Source organism: Camelus dromedarius, chromosome 1, assembly GCF_036321535.1.
Source record: "Camelus dromedarius isolate mCamDro1 chromosome 1, mCamDro1.pat, whole genome shotgun sequence".
NCBI classification, from domain to species: domain Eukaryota; kingdom Metazoa; phylum Chordata; class Mammalia; order Artiodactyla; family Camelidae; genus Camelus; species Camelus dromedarius.
The window spans coordinates 49,112,992-49,134,766 of record NC_087436.1 but is presented as its reverse complement, the minus strand read 5'-3'; the positions used below and the strand labels follow the sequence as shown (position 1 = coordinate 49,134,766).

At 38.0% G+C, this 21,775-nt stretch overlaps 1 protein-coding gene across 2 annotated transcripts in view; it reads right to left on the bottom strand.

Moving 5' to 3' along the window:
• PPA2 (inorganic pyrophosphatase 2) overlaps window positions 1–21,775 on the bottom strand; it is a 78,753-nt gene that overhangs the window by 37,418 nt on the left and 19,560 nt on the right. For both annotated transcript variants that reach the window (XM_031468310.2, XM_064484433.1), the window contains 4 exons: window positions 19,139–19,192; window positions 17,603–17,722; window positions 10,378–10,464; window positions 3,051–3,177 (listed from right to left, as the gene is read on the bottom strand). In XM_031468310.2, coding sequence (XP_031324170.2) covers window positions 3,051–3,177; window positions 10,378–10,464; window positions 17,603–17,722; window positions 19,139–19,192 — 388 coding nt within the window. The remainder of the gene's footprint in view (window positions 1–3,050; window positions 3,178–10,377; window positions 10,465–17,602; window positions 17,723–19,138; window positions 19,193–21,775) is intronic.

The following is a 21,775-nucleotide window of genomic DNA, read 5'->3' as shown; positions in this document are numbered from 1 at the left end:
AATGCAAACACATAGCTTTACCTCACTCTACTAAAGCCGTAAGCTGTCCTAGAGACGCTTCTCCCAATCTCAAAACCATGAAGTTGCTGCCTTTCCTTCTGAGGCTTCCTCGCCCTTGCCAAGGCTCTATTTTTAACCTGTAACATTCTATAAAATATGCCACATGCTTACAATGCTTCAGCTCCCCCTGAATTATAAGTTAAGCACCTTTAGAAGATGAATTATGATGATACAAGATAAAACTATTAAATAGAGTAATCAAGTCACATAAACTGATTTTGTGAAAATTCCTTCACAAATTTAGGATGCTTTCAACTCTCGTAATGCCCGAGCGTCTCTCAGCCCCTCAAAGCCCCCTTTAGAGGTGTTGATAAAGCACAGACAGCGCACTAGGCTAAGTAGTGAAGAAGAAAAGGGAAGACGAGGAATGATGTCCGCCCATTAATATTTGCTTGAGCAGCAGGACAACAGAAACTCTGTCTTTTGTCTGAAATTGTGTGAGAAAATAGCTGGGTGATGTTAGAGAGATAGAATAAATATAAGCCAAAACTTGAGCTTAAATTGAAAATAAAAGCTGAGAAGATGGCAGAGTACTAGGACCATGAGCTGGCCTCTCCTCATGACTACAACGAAACCACAACTGACTGCTAAAAATAAATGCTGATTCACAGGTTACCTAGTATTCTATGATTTAGGATTAAAAAAAAAAATTTATACTGCAATCTCTTCAGCCTTTCAATTTGCGCCTACAGTTTTTTCTTGGGTCACTATAAAATAAGAGAGAAAAGAGAAGAAATGTGGAATATATTACAGTAACATGCAGGTAAAAGGAATGAGAAGTCATAAAAGAAAACACTCATAACTCTTAAAACTACAGAATGTACTTTACAAAATCTAGATACGTAAGAGCTCTTCAGGTACTGGTGCTCTCCCCTGTGAACAATATGCAAACATCCTTGGTGTAAACAGCTTCCATTTCCCCCCGTATACCTCATTCACCCGGGAAATAAACACAGAGCACGATGTCAGCTACCATTTTAGAGCATATGTCAATAATACTCACCTAGTCTTTAAAGATTTTAAAAACATTATGAAGCATTGTTGTATTTAAGATGAAGATAATATATGTATTCACTTTTTAATGTAATGAAAGAAAGATCTTTTTTCCTTCAAAACAAGCATTTCTTATCTTAATTATTCTAGTTTGATAATTTCCTCTCAACCTTAATAGGCCTCAGCTTTTCTGCATGCCTTTCTGTACAAGTCTACACAACAAGAATTTAGAAGATGTTGCCCAAAGTACAAAGTCATCTCCATTCTGGATGCAAACAGAAATAAGGTGAAAATAGAATTAAAATGCTTCATTCTAATCCTTAAGAAACTCTAGAAGAAGTAAGGTACTTAGCCTGTGAAATCTGGTTTCAAAACTGCTAGTTACAAATACTGCAAATTACTACAAAAATGAAGTGCTCAGTATAGTATGGACCATGGATAATAATCAGATTGAAATGAGTTCAAATGATAGTTCTACTACTTACTAAATGTGCAGACTTGGGCAAATTATTTAAATCCTTTGAGATTCTTCTAAATTAAGAATAATAATGTGTATTAGGACAGGCACCAGTGTTTGGCATATGTTAGGGAGTTTAAAATATTGATCACATCGCCAACAGTACTGGGCTATAGACTAGTTTCATTCTCAGCCTCTCCAGTTTAAAGGGACAGCTCTCAGTAGAGTGTCATGACCTTAGTGTGACACATCACAAATGAATCAGCTGGATGATTTGCTTTTGCTGGCTGTGGCAGCATTATATTATCAGTTCTCATTTGAGGAGCAGCTAATGTATTAAAAATTTTTAAACTTGGTATTTATTTATTTTTGTTACATATATATAAGAGAAATATGGTAATAAAGAAACCCAGGGTAAAACAATGGACAGATAACAAATATATATGGTGCTGTCCTAGTAGACATTATTATGTACATATTATAGGCTCAAGTCTCATATTTTAATTGCGGTTTTCAAGTTTTAGTTTTGACCCTGAGGCTATTTGTACTTCACCCTATCAGACCCCTTCCTTTCTCAATTACAAGCAAGACCGGCATAAAATCACTCTTGCCGTTCCATGTGCAGGAAAAGGTTTCAAACACACAGAAATTAAGAGAGGTTAAAACATGAGTTAATGAGTATTAGTCAATTCAGAAACGGTATATTTCCAGTTGGGATAAGAATGGAGGTCTAGGAAAAAACAAAGATCCTGAATAAGGATAAGCCTGAAAGGAAAAAGGCTAGAAAAACAGGGGGAATAATTGGTCAAAGAATAATAACAGTGGCCATATATTCAACGCTCGATATGTGACAGCCAGATGCTTTAAGTAAATCTCATATACTGTCAACAACCTCACAAGTAAGTATAATTACCTCCACGGACAGATGAGCAAACTGAAATTCAGAGAAGTTAAATGATCTACCCAAAGTCACTCAGTAGGAAGCAGCATAGCCAGATGGCAAGCTGAAGTCTATGACTCCAGGGGAAGTCAACTCTTCATCATACCAAGCTCTTTCTGCAACTTAAATTCTGGGACATCAAAACTTTGTTAGAGAGAGGGCAGTTATCTTTCCCTTCCTTTGTACAAGACAGAACAAAAACTAGGTATAGAAACAGCTTATGTCCTTGATGAACACTCCCCTTCTTTAGTTTTTTTCCTGCTACTCAAATAAAAGAGAGATTTAAGAAAAAGAAGGAAGGGAGAAAGGGAAGATGGGAGGAAGAAGGAACCCCATAGGAAGTACTTTCTTAATCTGAAGTATCATTTGTCCGTCCACATTCCTTTCTTTCTCTCATTCCTCCTAGCAACATGAGGAGGAACAACTTAGACACAATCATATTGGACTGCCCTTTATATTCCAAGGAGCAAGAATAAAAAAATGAAACATATAAATTTAAGTCCCAATATATACATTGTGCTTTACACAAGCCTCTTTTAAATTCTAAGAACTCCAATGACACACTGACTTACTTCTGTTTCTGGAAAGTTACAGACTTACCATGAAACTTTGAGGCTTCAGGATCATTTACATTGATAGCAATTAATTTCCAATCTGTTTCACCCTGATCAATAAGAGCCAAAATCCCAAGGATCTTCACACGAATAACATCTCCACGAGAAAGGACCTTTAAAGAGAAAAGAACCTCAATATTTGCAAGGCTTTGGAAAAGTTTACTCATATATCATAAAAATCCATATGAAGGATTAAAAGAACTATAGACTGAAATGTAACAAAATTTAATAATTAAAAAATATTGTAAACACAGTCATAAAGCCTTTTATGATACCCTTTTTTAGAATAGGTATCTTGATCCCTTTTTGGAAATTGAAGTTACTTAGAGATCTTAAAATTTAATGTACTGGGCCTAGAAACTCATACTAAACAGAAAATAAACCCAAGTATATCATGGCATAATATAAATCTGGCTTCTGCTGCTTAGGGGTAAAGAGACATGAGAATCCCTTGAAACTGCTCCACAGTAGCTTTTCTGCAAACCATATTTATCAGTTACCAGTAAAAGTAAATTTTTAACATATTCGAATATAGCCTTAAGAAGATAATGAGTGACAAAGAAATATATAAATATGTTAAAGATACAGACAAAGCAGGTTTCATAAAATGCTTTAAAGAGATTTTGAAGGAAACCAAGAAACAGCATGATGTTGAAGCAGATGTTCCTTGTGCTAAAGAAAGTTATTTCAGTGGTTCCTTCCAGTTGCCAATGCCAAGTTTATATCCATGCATTCTTTCTATAGCCTTTTATTTTTAAAGGTCTAGTTAGCTATAGAATTTCACTGTAAGCTGAAATTTGAACACACACTTCAGAATAATTCCTTCGTGATTCAAAATGCAGCTTTACATTTGGAAATCGTGGCTTGCAAAAGAAATCCACTGTTGTGTCTTCAAATTATTTGAGAGAAAAAACCAGATCTTATACCATAACGTCAAATAAATCCTTGCAGAACATTTGCAAAATGAATCTAAAATCTTAATATAAACCTACATGAAGTTGTAATTAGTTTACACAACAGATTAGTGTGACTGTATAAACTAAACTGAAATACCAGTTTTGGGAAAATATGCGCAATTATATTAATCAGACTCGTACATGTTTAGGCTCCACTAAGTATCCAGCACTGTATCAGACACTGGGTATACAAAAAGAAAGCATCCCCTTTCTTAAAGGTTTACAATCTTGTTGGGGAGACTTACACACCTCATGCCAGGAGGTCCTTTATAAAACAAAAGTGTTCAAAGTCAAAGTTACCACACACTCATCAATGAAAGGCTGGCTATATTGATTTACGCAGTGATAAACTGGATCACTGGTTCCCGACCAGAGGCAATTTTGCCCTCTAGAGGACATCTGGCAATGTCTGGGGACATTTTTGGCTGTCACGACTGGGGAGGTATTATCAGCACCTAACAGAAGACGCCAGGGATGCTGCACAGGACTGTCTCCTGTAACAGAATCATCCACCTGGAATGTCAACAGTGCCAAAGCTGGGGAGCCTGCAGAGACCCCGCTGGCAGGGGTGTCAATCGGAGTTACTGGGGATCACATATAGCTTTTAAAGGCATATTCTGAATTGTTTGATTTTTATTCATACTTATTTTGAAATTTCATACAGCGTGAGAGCAGATTTGAGATTTTTATAGTTACAAGGGCAAGCAAGAAGCATGTCTGGGGATTATCACGTTGCATCAGAATGATAAATGCCCTCTGATCTCATAAGCAACAGAAAGGGATTAGACACACCCCTGCCTTGCTATATAACACCTTTAAAAACTGGAAAGGAAATTCTCTCAAACCAAAAACTCAGGATAAGATACTTAGGAACAAATGGTAAAATTCTTAAGAACACCCTACATACAACTCAATTTGGTCTAGAGCAGTTCAACAAATTTATGCAGAACACATCTGGTTAGATACCAAATGAATAATACTTCTCAAAGAACTTATACCTTAAAAACTTCTATGCCTGTGATTCTAAGTCTATTATGAAATTCCAGGACTCTGCTCCTTTCCCTTTGCCCATTCACAATGTGGTGTTAAAAGAGGCTTTCTTCTACGACGCTCCTTACAGATGACTTAAGGACTAGCCAGGCATAGCCAGGCATAGCCAGGCACAAGACAAAGGAGCGCAGTCCCAACGAAGACCTACTGTTTAGAGGGTGGTTACGTACTTGCTTCGTATTTACTAAATATTATTTCGGATCTCATTAACTAAAACTGCTTGCATATAAGATGAATCCTATTTTCTCAGTTCCATTCTAAAACTCTCAGTCTACTCTGTGAGGAAATTAACGTACACAGCAGATTCTGTTACTAATTCCCTGGGAGTTACATAGCTGACCACGTTTCAAAAATGAGCTGACATTCTGAAACAAGAACATAGACATGCCTCAAAGGTTTTAAGCAGAATCAGAATAAGGTTATTATAGACTTTTCCAGCTATTCTAAAAGCATTTCAAAAGATACGATTTTTAAGTCACAAATATGTGGGGTCGAATTCTTCCTCCACCATTCCTAGAAGGCGCCTGAGGCCAATTACTCCACACGGTATTGTAGGACTTAGTTTCTCAACAGTAAAATGAAGACTGTATCACTTATTCCTTGATGTAAAGATGAAGAGCAAAAGAAACCACAGATGCATGAACAAGAACGTAAGAGGTCCCCTCCAGACGGTATTTGTTCTCTCTGGGCTCTGCAGGTACTTGGCAGCTCACATTTGTCAACTGCTAACTCTTGGGGACCTGGACCGAGCAGAATAGAACAGTGGCCCACAACAGAAGTTCTGTGCTGATTCAGAATCTGAAGAATGAAGTAAAACTTCAACTGGACCCAATCAATATAAAAAACCACGGAAACTAAAATTGCTGAAAGCCTGTTATCCTGTATATTAGGTTTTTACTGTCACGTAACAAATTATTATAAACCTAAAGGCTTAAAAGAGTGTAAATTTATTATCTCACAGTTTCCATGGGTCAGGAGTCCAGGCACAGCATGGCTAGGTTCTCTGCTTATGGCCTGACAAGGCTGAAATCAAGGTGCTGGCCAGGCTGGGCTTTGATCTGAAGGTTCTAAAGGAGAATCCCCTCAAATTCAGTTCTTTGCAGTTGCGGGTCTGAGGTCCCCCTTAACTTGCTGGATGTCAAGCAGGGACTGCTCTCTGCAACTAGAAGCCAACCACATTCCTTTTCACCTGCCCTCTTTCCTCCATCTTCAAAGCAGCAATAGTATATCAGTTCCTCTCACAATCCCATCCTCTGACTTCTGCCACCAGCCGGAGAAAACTCCTTGCTCTTAAGGGCTCGTGTAATTACCATGGACCTGCATGGGAAATTCAGGATAATCTTCCTACTTAAAGTAATTGTGCTGTATAAAATAATATAATTAAGGGAGTAACATCTTACCATATTCACAGATTCCAGAGACTGACAACTTTGAGGGCTATTTTAGGAACTCTGCCTACCACAGGCAGCTATCCCAAAAGAAACTAAAAAGAAAAGGCTACATTCAGGAAAACGTTTAACTTTATCAACTTTATCTAACAGGAAACAAACTGGAAAAAATATCCAACAAAATTAAAATGTTTACATATTTATCCAAGAAAGAAGAAAACATGGAAAGATTAAAATAATATGATTTATTGGGAGAGCAGGATTGTGAGGGAAGGTTTATACTTAACCTCTATGACTATAACTAATTAAAATTTTCTTGAAAAACATATTATTGAAAGAAAGAAATCCTAAAAATTGAAGCAGTCTGGGTCAAAGATAAGAATAAAACCAGGCAAAAATAAGAAACCTGTTTCCATGGAAGGAAAAAAAGTGTTTTAGTAATTACTGGGTTTACATAGTAGCAAGACCTATAAAATGATACGTTCTAAAATAAACTATATTTTATTTACTGGCAATGGCAGTACACAGAAACCCTTTTTTTCCCTTTTATATAACATCTAATTATTTTATCATTCAAGGATGTCTGCCCTTCTCTTGGTAGCTCTTGGTCCGTAAGAATTTCTCCTATACCTCGCAATATTCTGATCAACATTAAACCAGCAGTATATTCGCTTGGTCATTTCTAATTAATATTACATTTACACAAAATACAACAATAATTAGTCAATATATTTTCAGTAATAATGTACTAAACACCTACTATGTACCAACTTTCCTACGTAAAATACAAAAGTATGCTTTCAAGATTAATTAATATCTTATTAAAAATCACTTACATTTGAAAATTTTAATTTTGATCCACTTATTTAGTGACTTTGACAGGTTTATTTAAAAGTCTGTATATCACGTTTTCTTGGATTCATTTGCTTTTTCAATAATGAATTAGTATTACTAAGTCAAATAAATTTATCAGGTACATAGATTTTCATGATTTCCAGTTACCAATTTCATTAATTACATGCTCACTGACAAATTTTTACAAAAGTGAAAATAAGACATTTTCATTTAATCTTTTCATTCACCCTTAATATCTGCATAAGAATTTAAATTAACTTAATAATCTGTACTTAATATGAACTGAGTGGCCCCAAGGATTACACCCTCAGAATAAGTTTTCTACTCTATAGACATTCTATCAGTGTAATGTCATTTAATTTAGTGACTCTTCTCATCATTAAATACAACACTGGAAAGTGACCAGAGTATATAATATGGCATCTGGAGCAGAGGAGGTTCTCACTAAAAATGTCCCAAAATAAACTTTTAAACTATAGCTTAAATTTGAAAGAAAGCAAACAGCTTGGCCATATTTATGCTGGAGAGACAGAGGAATTACAGGGTCGCACACACACACATACACTCAAATGAGCCCCTGTGTGTCCCTAACCGGGTATAAAACTAGAACTCTGAGTGGGATGTGGCCCTCTCCTCCAGGAATGGAATAAGAGGCGGGAAAGGAAAGGAAGAGGGAGGAAGGGGGTGGGAGAAGAGAAGAACCAGGAAGAAGAGGAAGGAAGTGGAAGAACAGGAGAAAAAGCAGAGAAGGAACAGAAAGTCTAAGGAGAGGGTGAAGAAGAGGAGGAAAAAGAGGCAGAGGAATAAGGAAGGAGAAGAAGGAAGAAGAGAAAGAAAAGAGAATAGTAACAAAACAATACAGTACATAAAAAAAGTGACAGAGGATCCGAGGAAACTACTTACTAGATAACAAGTCTAGGAGCCTACAGGCACTGACACAGGTTTCCAGTGAGAACTGACTTAATCTCAGCTAGAAGAACACGATCTGAGCAGTGATTCGGTTGGAGACGTCTTACCGCGAGCAGATGCTGTGTGAGGCGCTGAATCCTGTCCCCACAGAGCTCACTGCCGCCTCACAGACAGGACCACACCAGCGCCCAGCACTCTCAGTACTGAGGGGCACAGACCAGGGAGCCCGCACCGCGGTCCACGAGGGTAAGGGGAGACTTCCGAGAGGAAGCGGTATCTCAGTCGAGATCTGAGGGACGAGCAGGCAGAGGTGAAGTGAAAGAAGGGGGAAGGAAGATCAAGTGAAGGAGGAAGAATGTTCCATTCTATGTAGAGGGACAGGCTGTGGAGGCCTGGACGCGAGTAAGAGCCGATAGAGCTGCAGACCTGAAGTTCAGCACAGCCGCAGGGCAGTGACAACGAAGAGGGCAGGAGATGAAGCCAGAAACGAAGGCGGGACAGGCACTAAAAAAGAGAAAAGCAGGAAGAGAGTCTGGAATAAATGACAGGAGGGAAAATAAGGTTCAGCAGGGAAACTGGTCAGTAGTAGGAGTAATTCAAGTGGGATGTAACTGGGGACAGACAAGGCTAGCTGCGGTGATAATGGAAGGCTGTTCAGAACAGAATCAGGACTTCGTGATCAATGGGACAAGGGGAAGCCAAAGATGCCCCAAGATACCTCAGCTTGGCTTAAGAATCTAGAGGTGAGGAGGGAAGGGGGACAGGTGTCATAAGAGAAAATACTGAATTCAGTTTTGTACACTGAGTTTGAGATGCATGGGAGACACCTGCATGTAGATGTCGGTGGCTGAGAACACAGGTCTGAGCTGGAGATATTAATTAGACAGCAAAATCAGGAATGCTTGGGATTGGATCACCAAGGCAGTCCCCACGGGAGGAGAGGAAGAGTTGAACAAGGGCACAACCCTCAAGCTAAACAATGCTCAAGGGGCAGCAGACGAAAAGGAGGTTACCAAAGAAACGAAGCAGGAACCAGAATTAGAGGATGTCCAAGATCCTATGATATAATCAGTCAGGTGAAGAGACTGTTTTAAGAAGGAAGACAAGGTTAAAGGTATAAAATCCTAAGGTATATTCAAGTTAGACAAAACCTATGAAACAGGCCTGTTGGACTTGGTTAAAAGAAAGTGACCAGCGGCCTCAGTAAGAGCAGTTTCATTGAAATGACGGGGGGGATGGAAACAATTTTGAAATAAGATGAAGAACAAGGGGGAAGGAGGAGACAGCTAAGTGTTTAAACTCTTTTCACAAGTCTTCTTATGAAAAGGAAGAAGAGAGGAGGCATGTGGGACGAAGCCAATAAAGAAAAAGAAGTTGTAAACACGGGACAAAGAAGAGCTAAGAAAATACCGTCACTCAAGAGGCAGGAGGCGACAGGATCTGGAGCACAGAGGGAAACCTGGGTCTTGGATAAAAACCAGCCCTGGTCTCATAGTAACAGAAAGAAGGGAAGAAACAGTGTTTGTAGACATAGATGTCTGGCAGTCTAAGGGGAAAAGGAGTTTAATGTCTGCAGAGAACAATAAACATTAGCAATAAATGCAGCAGGAAACAGGAGACAGGATGGACCAAAGACACACAGAAGGCTATGGCAGCAGCAACCAATGGAATTGGAGGTTTTGTCTGTCCCCAGTGGGACCTGGTGACCTGGAAGCATGCACAAGAAAAGAGTATGAACTGACTTTCATCAGTGTTGAACCTCCTGTCTGGAAAACGGGGCAGGAATTAGAAGACAGGACTCAGCAAACCTCTCCTGTAAAAGCTCAGGTAGTGAAGGCTTCAGGCCTTGCAGACTGTATGTTCTCTGCTGCCCTCCTCAAGCGCGGTTGTGGTGCAGGAGCAGCTGTAGGCAATGGTAAGATAACCCACAGTTCTGCCGTTTCTAAAAACAGGGGGTGAGTTGGATTTGACTGGCCTGGGCTATAGCTCACCAAACCCGAGTTTAAGTGAAGGAAGTAAAGATACAAAAGAGGGCTGATATCAGAGGGATCGATAGGCTAGAACTTTGAAGGGGCGGTGCCTTCCAATGAGAACTGAAATTCCTCAGCATGAATACAGCAGAACACGTTACAATACCACAGCCTACGACACAAACCTTGGAGCCGACTTCACAGACGTCGATAGGATCATTATCTCCACAGCAGTCTGTGCTCTTATCTTTTCGACTGGGATCTTCCCAAGTCTAAGAAAAAGAGGGGTGGGGGAAGCAAAGATGTAGGTTAATACTCACTGTAATGTATCTTAATCTTTCCACATGATCATGAAGTTTTACAGATAGCCACGATCCAAGGGAAGAATTCTCAGAAATTCAACAGGTTCAATGTCAACAGGCCAGTACATCCCTAAGCATCATAATAATTAAAGCAGATTTATACTATTTCCTCCCTCAGTCTCCTGTTTGTCTGTGTATTTCCACACAGACGCCTCCTCCAGGTTTAGTCAGTGTCTAAGTTCACGCTTACTTTTACTAGAGCTTCAGTTCAGATGCTCCCGCTGTCTCTGCCCTTGTTTCCAGGGTCTAGACTGATGTCTCCACCATGCACCGCTTCCCCTGGCATGGCACCAGGACTGGGTATGGCTTTCCAGATTTGAAAATAAACTTCCTGTACTTTAAATGACTTCTACTAGAACAAACCCGGTTCTCCCTTCAAGAACAAGACAGCTCTACCAAAAAAAGAAAAATCCATTTTTGCCCCATTTCATTCCATTTTAAAAATCCTCTACCTTTGTTATCAAAGCTCAAGACTTGCAAGAAAAAGTGAAAAGATGCCAACTCTTCAGTTTACTGAAAAACTACACCCTGTCGCCTACAAAATACATCCATGGGCATTTTTATCAACAAATAACGTAACAGAAATTTGTTATCAAATCTAAATATCCCCTAGACACTATCCTTCCCCAAAGCCTCATAGTGAGCTGATTTTAAATGGAACTAAGGACGTTCCCTGAAATTACTTCTCTCAGATTTACACTTACAAGATGTGCAGAGGCTATGATATCTCAAGAATGCTCTCTAGAATTTCAGACTATCCAAGCTTGGCTCCTCTAATTTTATAAAGATAATTTAAAATGGATCCTTATTTATAACTAAACCCTAGATAAACTACTGTATTTTTTCTTCTGATCCTAATTATAACATATTCAGGAATAAACTGATCCATCCTCACCAAAAAAATTAAAAAAAAATCAGCAAACCAAGTCTAATAACATTTCACTACCCCAAATACTAACATTACCAATAAAAACGTAAGAATAATAAATATAACTGTTAATCTTACATACTGGTTATAGGTGAGAGACACCCTTCTAAGTGACACACACAGACTTACACACACATGTACTCCATGAAGAATGTACTGTTAGTAACCCCATTGTACAGATAGGTACACCGAAGCACACAGAGTTTAAATTCATCCAAGCTCAGTTTCTAAATGCTGGCAATGGTATTAGAACACGTGCTCTTAATCATTATGTTATGATGCCCAAGTTTTGATAACAATAGTAGTTGAATGGCAATTACTTTTGGATATAATCTTATTCATGATTCTCTTCTTTTAATACCTTCTGTTACTCTTAGAATCTCCTAAGTATATTTTCCTACAGAGGTTCTGTTGTTTCCCATTGCTCCCCTTACTGCTTCTTGTATTCTATTACCAGGTATGCATTCACTGAGTAAAGACTTATTGATGACCTACTCTGGGCCAGGAGATAGAAACAGAAATGAACAGGACACAGTCAACACCCTGAAGAACATCATGTTAACAATGGGGTAGCTTTCGTCAGAAATGCTACAAAATCAACCTTAATGTGCTGGAGAAAGCAAGATGGGATTGAGGTATAATTGGAATCAGTAAACCTAGAAGCAGAAGCAGAAAAGGGCTGAGAGGTTCCTCCTTCCTAATGCAGGAACCCTTTCTCAAATCTTCCTGAATCTCACTCCCACTCTCAGAAGAGCAAACGTCACAGGCTAGAAGTCACTCTGGCCTCGAGGAAGATATCTAGATTCTAGTCCTACTTTAGCCAGAAACTACCTTGGCCAAAACATCCAGACCTCAGTTTCCTCACCTACAAAAGAATGGCTTAAATAAGACAACTGCTGGATACATCCTAGCCCTGAATTCTGTGACTGTTAGTGGTCATTCATAATCTGCACAAATACTACCAGTGAACAGGAAGCACTCAGACTCATGAGATAACTTAGCCCATTTTGATCAGTGTTAATTTTTACAACAGTCCTTCCTTGTACCGACACAAAAACTGTCTTCATGCAAGTTGTACTCCATTTGGTTTTGGTGGGTTTCTCTGTTGATTGATTGGTCTACATTCCCTTCAGAACTCCACTTTCAATATTACCTATCAACTTAGTTTCTTCTGTTGAGGAAATAAGTAGACACATACAAAATTCTTATGTTATAACCATGTTGTCAATTATTGGGCCAGTTCATGATTTCCCTTACCAGCAGAAACACCAACTGGCTCTTTGTATTTCCAGTCCTGCCTTTCACACTTCATATCTCCAGGGCTTGGTTTTTCACTACAAAAAGAGATTCATACTAAATGACTCCTAACTTAATTTGGAAATATAGTATAATTTCAAGCAATCACCAGGAGAGGAAATCTTGACAAATTAAAACTTTAATTACTCCCTCTAGTGGAGCTTTAAGTGTACAACTAGGCAGAGAAACAACTAGAAAAGCAGTCAGGTTGGAAAAGAAATATCCAGAAAAGGAAATTCCAAATCTTAGTATCTGTTTCACAAAAGGGACAAAAGATTAGCATCCAGAATTTAGAAATAACTTCTACAAGTAACTAAGAAAAAAGGCAACTCAATACAAAATGGGTCAAAGACAGGAACAGGTAATTTAAAGAAGAAATATGAATGATTTATAAATAGAAGAAAAGATACCCAGTCTGATCACAGAATTGCAAATTAAAACCAAAATGAGACACTATTTAAAAAAACTTAAAAGTCTGATAATGCCAAATACTGTTAATGAGGTAAGGCATCTGGAACCCTACTGCTGGTGGGAGAATATATCGTTACGACGTCTTTTGTAAACAATTTGGAAATACCTAATAAAGTAAAATAGGTGTGTAACTCACAATTTAGCAATCTGACTCAGGTATATACATAGCAATATATACCTACATATACAATGTACATAGAAAAATTTTAGTATGGACCCACAAAAAGCAAAAAGTTAAAAACAACTTATTAACAGGAATACAAATAATGTTAAAGTCATACAAAGGACAGCTATAAAGCTATAAAAATAAATAAATCAGATTATTGATCTAGCCTAAGACATATCTTATTCATCTTCATGCAGATGTTTGAGATCATTACCTTACAGTCTTATGAATATTAACCAATGCGTCTGTAATCACCATGCTCTGGTCCTTTGGTCTCTCTGAAAAAAATCACTGAATTGTACAGAGTTGTATATTCAGGTGCTTCTTGAGAACTACTTCCTGATCAGTCAGGATTTCTATTCCAAGTCAAAAGAAGTAAGATCTACTCAGCCACTACCTGCACTTTATCAGCTTTAATTTGGAGCAAAAGACTCTACCAGCTGTTCTGCTATTAACAGCTAATATCAGTAGCAACAGTGTCATCATCAAGATAATACTGCTGACACTCACCACGGGTTAGTGAGTTAACATTGTTCACGCAGGTCTTCTAAATATTCATGCAGAAAGTCAGAACTTGAATAATGTGTGAGATATATCAACAAGTGGAAAAAGATGAACAAAGATGATTTTTGCCCAGTCCAAACTCAAACTTCGAGGAAGGCATTGTTGCTAGTGCAGGAGAAGTTATTAAATAGTCTAGACAGCTGAAGGTCTGAAATAATGAGGGCACACTGATGAATCACAAGCTAAGTGGAGAGGCTTCTACTTAAACAGTATTCTGCTGCTTAAATGTTCTTCTAAGCATGGTTGGCTTGGTAACTTCTCTGAACAAATTTCCTGCTGTTACAAGACAAATCATAAGAGAAGAGCAAAATCCAACTACCTATACATGCCTATGAACCAAAGGCAACACATATAATGTATTTATGGATTCATTCACTCCAAAAATACATGTTGATCACCTCCTCTGTGCCAGAAACTAAGCTGGGGAGTTAACTCAGAAGACATAAGTGAACAAAACAGACAGAATCTCTGCCCTCACAAAGACTGCATTTTAGCTAGAAGAAATTAACAACAAACATAATAAATAACTAAATTATTTGGCATGTCAGAAGTTGGTAGTTGTAATGGAAAAAGGAAAAAATTAAGTATGGAGGAGAAATGGGAGTACAGGAGGCAGGGTTAAAACTGTACAGGATGTTCTGAACAGACATCAAAAAGTCAACTGATGAGCAAAGATCTAAGGAGGGAAAGAGTGTTCCAAGCTGGAGGACACAGTGGGTGCAAAGGCCCGAGGCAGGATTGTTCAGAGGAATTGTGAAAAGGCTGTATAGGGATGGGCGAGCAGGAAGAGCAGCAAGAGGAAAAGTCGGACATGAGATCAAAAACATACATGGGACCAGGTCTAACTTTCATTTTAACGGACTCAATCTGTCTTAACATGCACAATGAATCAAAAAGGCATTAGGTACAATTACCTTATCCATAAACAACTGGCTTAATTTCAATTTTTTACAAACATTAATCGACACAGTTAATTTTTGTTTGGCACATAGCTTCTGTGCAATCTATGGTGTACACTTTTGCTGAAGACTAACCCACGCATACACACGCTACATCATGAGTCTGGGTTTAAAAAGGCAGTAAAAATCTGGCTGAGAATGGCAGAGAGAATACAAGTCTGTTTCCTCCTCCTCACTTCCACTCTAGACACACTGGCCTCCTTTCTGTCACTCAGACACACTAAGCGTCCTTCCACCTCGGGGACCTTTATACTTGCTGTTTCCTGTTGGGTCCCCCTGGGCGGCCCTCACTTCCTTTGGGTCTTCTCTCAGGTACCACCTCCTAGCTGAGGCCTTCCCCCTCTCTGAATGGCAACAGTCCCACCCACCCCAGCCCCACCTGCTGCTTTATTTCTCTCCCACACACTTGTCACCATCTGATGTACTATACTATCTCTCTGCCCAGAATAAAAGTCCCAGGAGAACTGTTGTCACTTTTACCACTGCTTTACCTGCAGGACTTAGAACATGGCCTGGCAAAAGTCAGGTACCCGAAACACGTGTACTGAACCAACGAATAGCCCTGTGACGGAAGGCTTAGTGTGGAAGCGACAAGGGCAACTGGAGCAGCTGCCGAGGTGGAATGGACCTGAGGCAGGATGAAGGCTGCGGGACCAGCCTGGAGAGGCGGGGCCGGGTTATGCAGGGTTGAGGAGCTACCGAGGAAGTCTACATCTTACCCCTTTAGCAACAGGAAGCCATTAAAAGGGTCTCATATGGGCAAAAACGGTGCTGAGGGGAGTGTGAGATCTCGGGAGGCGATGGTGACACCAGGTGTATTCAGAGCAGAGCGGGCTGCCATCTAATCCTTTCATGACCCAGGAAGCTCTACGGTACCCAACAGACTAGTCTAAGAGCAGGTGAGAGCAGCCTGAAAATGCCAACACCTCCAGAGGGGACACAAATTTGTCAGGACCTCAAACAGGTAAACTACAAAGCTCAGAATTAGTAGTGGGTGGTCAGCAGCAACTATTATGAGCCACTGTAACTGCTGGCTTAGGTGTCCATCACCCACCCCCGGAAGACTATACATCCTTTTAGAAAAAAGACCATGTAATAATAAAAGCACCAGTAGTTATGATAACGTGATCACTATTCATTAGGCACAGGTCTAAGGTGAATGCACAAGAACTCATTTAACCTCAACATGACCATGTGCAGGAGGGACTTCAATCATCTCTACTTGACAGACGAAGAAAGTGAGGTGCAAACACACAAAGGAACTTGCCCAAGGTCACATTATGAGTAAGTGGCAATCTGGCTCCAAAAGCCACGTTCTGAGTCACTTATTATGCTGCCTTGATCTTACATTTATATCTCATTTTTCTTTGTACACCCAAAACCTAATACCCTGCCTAGCATATAAATCCTTAGTAAATGTTTAATGCAATAAACAAATACATGAACTCTAGTTATGCTCTGCCTGCTCTACGTTTTATGTCTCCGTTTTTGTCTTTTTCTAATTCAAGGACTTGGTTGTCCTTCCCCTCATCCATACATCTTCTCCTACAGACAGTATCCCTTAAGCTTAACAGAAATGTTTTTGCCCTTTCACTGCTAGGTCAAACAGAATGTCTACTTAGGCACCTGGAGAGTCAGAAAACCCGCCTTTTTGGTTTCAACAGGCATTCTCATTCTTAGCACATCACTTCAGAAGTGCCTCTTTTAACCAAGAATGTATCTATGTGGGTGGTCCAACTGCATCAAAGGCAGCCTGACTCTTTAGAAAACAATTTTCTTTTTTCTTTTCCTGTGAATGTTTATTCTACACGGGCAGCTGTTTTTCTGAGTTGGATACACCAAAGCCCCTTCTCAGATATTTTCCAAAAAACATCTTGGAATGTCATGCAAAATATTAAAATTAATAATTAAAATACAAAAATTAAACATCCAAATAGACAGATGCTCTAATGGCTTTTATAAGGATAAAGACAGCTGCTTCTCCATGTCCCAAAACCTAGACTTCTGACTTGGAATATTCTAAATTTTCCTCACTAACCTGGAAGGAGTTACCACTTCCCAAGAGTGAGGAAATGTGAGAACAAAACAAAAAGGGGTAAGAAAGAAAGAAAAGCAAACAGTGTTATTCTGTAATAGGAATGCTGCTTTACCAATACTTAGCCATTGTTTTCATTGCTTCCCAATCAAAAATTATAGATCTAGATAGTAAATAATTAAGTCACTTAATTCAATTCAATGAGTTTTGAAAGTTTTAATAATTTAAAAAGTTCATATGTTAAAGTTTAAAAAAACAAAATTCATGCTATCATATATGAATGTATACAAAAACATAACTTGTCATATTCTAAGAAATGACTGCAGATAAAGGAGATAAAATACTTTTCACTGACTCTTAATAGCCAAGCCCAGAAAAAGAAATGTGTTTGAAATGCTAAATGTGAGTGTTCTATATGCCTAACGCCAAGAACCTGAGTATAGACATATATATAGTTTGAAAAAAAATTTATTGATACAATAAAACGCCACATTAAAAAAATTTTAAATTTACAAATCTCTCACACTGACATGTCCTCAGAACCAATTTAAATTCAAGTAGTTCACAGGATTTACAAGGCAATTTTTTCAGAAGACAGAGAAGTTTTACCATTATAACAAAAATGTTACCTGCGGGAGGGCACCATAATTCCATATATAACCCTTGTGAGGAAAGATATTTGCCACATAGCGAAGCTTGCCATCCTTCAGATCTTGTTTAATGGGATTCAATGGCTCCTCTGTGGCAATCTAAGTGGATCATAGAAGAAAGGGGGAAGGGGGATGAGAAATGATTAATCCTAGATTCAAACAGTATTTTTTAAATCTGCCATTATCAGACTAAATATTCACATTCCAACTTACTGATCGAAGATACTTTAAAGTAAACTAAGCCAGCTCTTATTTCTAATTTACCATTCTGTATTAAAAAAAAAAAAAAACAACTGGAGAGGAAACATCAGATTATATATTTAGGCACTCTATGATTTATGCACTCTTTATTTCTAACACAAATAATAAAAATTACTGAAATGGCAAGAGGATAAGGATTAATCAATTTGCTATTTGTTACTAATCTTGGGTCTTCTACCATCAATCTTACAATAAAGTTAACTTAAAGGTTTTTCACCAAGTGATTTCATTTCAAAGTTATCTTTCAATCAAACATATCCGAATTGCTATGCAAAAAGAAAAAAACCTATCCTACGAGGTATACAAAAAAATAACTGAAGCCATGTTTGATTGAATAAACGCTGCTTAAATTAGGCAGCATCTCACAGGTTCTTGATCCTACACCCAGCTGGCCAGCATGATAAAACACTGTATCTAAAAGCAAGAGCAAAAGAAGAATCTAGTATCTTTATTTGTTCCTATTAAAGGATTAACAAAAAAATACTGCCAGGACTTTGTGAAATAACTGACAATTTTCCAAAGATGAAATCTGCGAAATAGATACTGACACAATAATCCTTGAATACTTGAAATAATACTTGCTATCTCAACGTTGTAGGAAAAGGCTTAAATAACTCAGCCAACTAAGTGCCATAAATTAAAGTTCACTCAGAACTATAAGGGATCTTACCTAACTGAGATGAAACTACAAAATTCTGAAAAGCAAAAGGGAAGTTCTTAAGAGGTTCATGTTTCATGGAGGAAGAGGGGGAAGAAAGCTAACCAGGGCAACAGCAGATGATCTCAGCTAGTGTTCAGTAATCAAGAGCCGGCCAGGGAGATGCTTTCATTCCTGGCAGAGTAAAACAAAATCTAGAGAATTGAGCCCTTAGAAACTAAAACTGCCATCGGCCCCAAGTATGTCTTAGTCGTGTCCTATGAACAAAACACATCTCAGAACCTTAGAAAACCCTGAAAATATTTGTCATTTTCAAAGACAGAGGAGTTGAGAAAAATTAAATTTATATGTGTATAACAAACGAGGCAGGCAAAAAATGGAAAACACTCTCTTTAAAGTGTAAATTCAGCTTTGAATAATATTTTGCTTTTTGTAATTAGATTCAAAGTAAATTCACAAGAATGTTTTCCACTGTTTTCATTATAAAAAAGGTGTCACCCATTCCAAATTCAAAATACTATGGCAAACAACTTGAAGCAAAGTTATATCATTATTAGTTCTCATTTCCACTTGATATTAAGAGAATATTTCCATACCTCCATTTTAGCATTTGTCCATCGAGGTACTTCTACAATCATATTAAACAAATTCTGCAATTTAAAAAAAAACAAAGAGAAAAAAATTTAATTTAATCTATCCTTTATTTTTTCATTTATCTCCTGCATGGGACTGCTTTAGTCTTTTTCCCACAAAAAACGATTAGAGTCTGCATCACATGTCTGCCTATGCCTTTTAAATTTCTTCTAAAATATTAGAGAAGTTGGTTAAAACACAACAAAGTTTATGCCCAGTCACGTCACCTGACCACCATTGCACAGTGTTAGAAGTTGCTACATTTCTGGAAATATCTTTCCCAAAGTCATGACAGAACTAGAATGGAGTCAGGAAACTTGTGTCAATTTCTATTTTCTAACTAAAATAGGAGTGAGAGCTGAATGTCTCGCTTTTCCAGTCTACAAAATCAGTGTGATAATTTCCGTCCTCACTCCACAGAAGGCTGTTGTGAAGATCAGTTACATAATTCAAATAAAAATACAGACAATTATGAAGTAAAAGATTTTGAAAATTAAAAAAACAATATTTAAATCCAAGTTATTATAGTCATAATTAAAATTAAGTCTATCGGTATAGGTGGTTATAAAGCTTACCAAGAATTTCGAAGTTTAGCGTGCATATCTAGTGCTCTCTGGTTCCCTACAGTACAAAAGGACCACTGCTTCTTCTTCTATTTCTGAACTTTGCAGAGTATTTAAAACAAAGGAGACTCTAGGCCATGGAGAGTAAAACTAACTTCCTACAGTAATGGCCTTACAAAGAGAAAGTACAGTTAAAGCTGACCTGCATGCCGTTTTGGTATCAGTAACTTAACAACTTAACAAAGCAATGGTTTAAAAGTCCCACTCCAAGCGTGGTCATGGACCAAGGCTAGTTTGTAAGCTGGTTGTTACTGGTTCACTTAGAAACATTTATAGCAACTTGATGGAGCAATTTTTATGACTGTTGAACCTAATAATAAAAATTTGGTACCTGAATTACACTTCTCTAATAATTCATTTTGACTGTAGTTTTAAAGTATCAGTTCACAACAGATTAGAAATGAACATACCAAAAAACTAGTCCTACACCACAGATCACTTGTGTGATTAAAGCGATTAAATATTCTTACTCTCAATTGTGCCACGCATAAAAATCACCTGGAGTGCTTTAACTGATTAAAAAAGAGAAGAAAGATTTCTAGAGCCCCACCTCCCACATATTTGAATTCAATGGTTCTGGGATGGAACAGGGCATTGCTTATTTTGAAAAGCTTTCCAGGCAATTTTAATATGCAGCCAGAGCTGAGAACCTCTGGTTTAAAGCACTGCTAAACAGTATCTGGGGCTTTCTTAATGAAACATGAATGCCATTAATTCAAAGAATGCCATTTACACAATTAAATAGACATAGAAATAGAAATCGAGCCACAAAAGTAATGACGGTTTTTAAGTTCTTCTAGATAGGGCTGAAGTTTACCAATGACAAAACGGCAGCCTCATAATGAGACAGAGAACAAAGATGAGAAGGAATTCTCGACAATTGCTCCTTAGAAGTATGTCTCATACCTATCCTAGCAACCTTATACACAAGCCTGCTGTTATGTTTCATTTTCTACGCTCTTTCATGAGCTACCCCAGCACCTGTTTAAATATGTCTGAAGTAGCTGTTAAAAAGAAAAACCTAAGTAAATGGCAGATGTTCACATAATTTATTCATCCCGGAAAGTCTGGCTATAAGAGAACAAATGCATGCAGATGAATACTCAGAGGTGACAGAGAAGACGAAGCTAGTGACAATCCTTCTGCACAACAACACCTACCAAACCTGCTCACGGAAACCTGAATTAGGCCAAAAGAACAATGGATCAGGTCTGAATTTTAAGCTGCAAACCACACTCTCCCTCATCATTTGTTCCTGATCACTAAGAGTGCATTTCCAGCCTGCCTTTCTTCTCTCCGGCTACAGTGCATACGACCTGTAATTTTTCAAAGCTGATGTTAGTCTGGTTATCCACAGATCAGTGTTAATTATAAACCATAACTGGCCTGCTGAAATTTATTAGAAAATCACAAAAATGCAAGGGGATGTGTTTCATTCAGAAAGTTGGGTATGGCTCAGGGACACTGATCTCCTCCTTCAGTTCTTTTCTTTCTCTATTTTTCCCTTCTATTTTTATTGCAGAAAAAAAAAAGATACGAAAAAGCAGTCAGTAGATTTTGTGTACTTGGGAAAAAATGAGAGAAAATCACCCTTCCAGCCTCTTTGTATCTCTTAAAATATCAAATTTTGTATTTGACACTAAAACCAAAGGCAACAAAAGCTAAAATAAACAAGTGGAACTACATTAAACTAAAAGGCTTCTGCACAGCAAAAGAAACCATTAATAAAATGAAAAGACAACCTATGGAATGGAAGACAATATATGCAAATCATATATCTGTTAAGGGAATAATATCCAAAATACATAAAAATCTCAACAGCAAAAATAAATTTTTTTTGGTTAAAAAATGGGCATAGGACGTGAGTAGACACTTTTCCAAAGAAGACATACAACTGACCAGTACCACTAGTCATCAGGGAAATGCAAATCAAAACCATGATGAGATATCAGCTCATGTCTATTAGAATGGTTACCA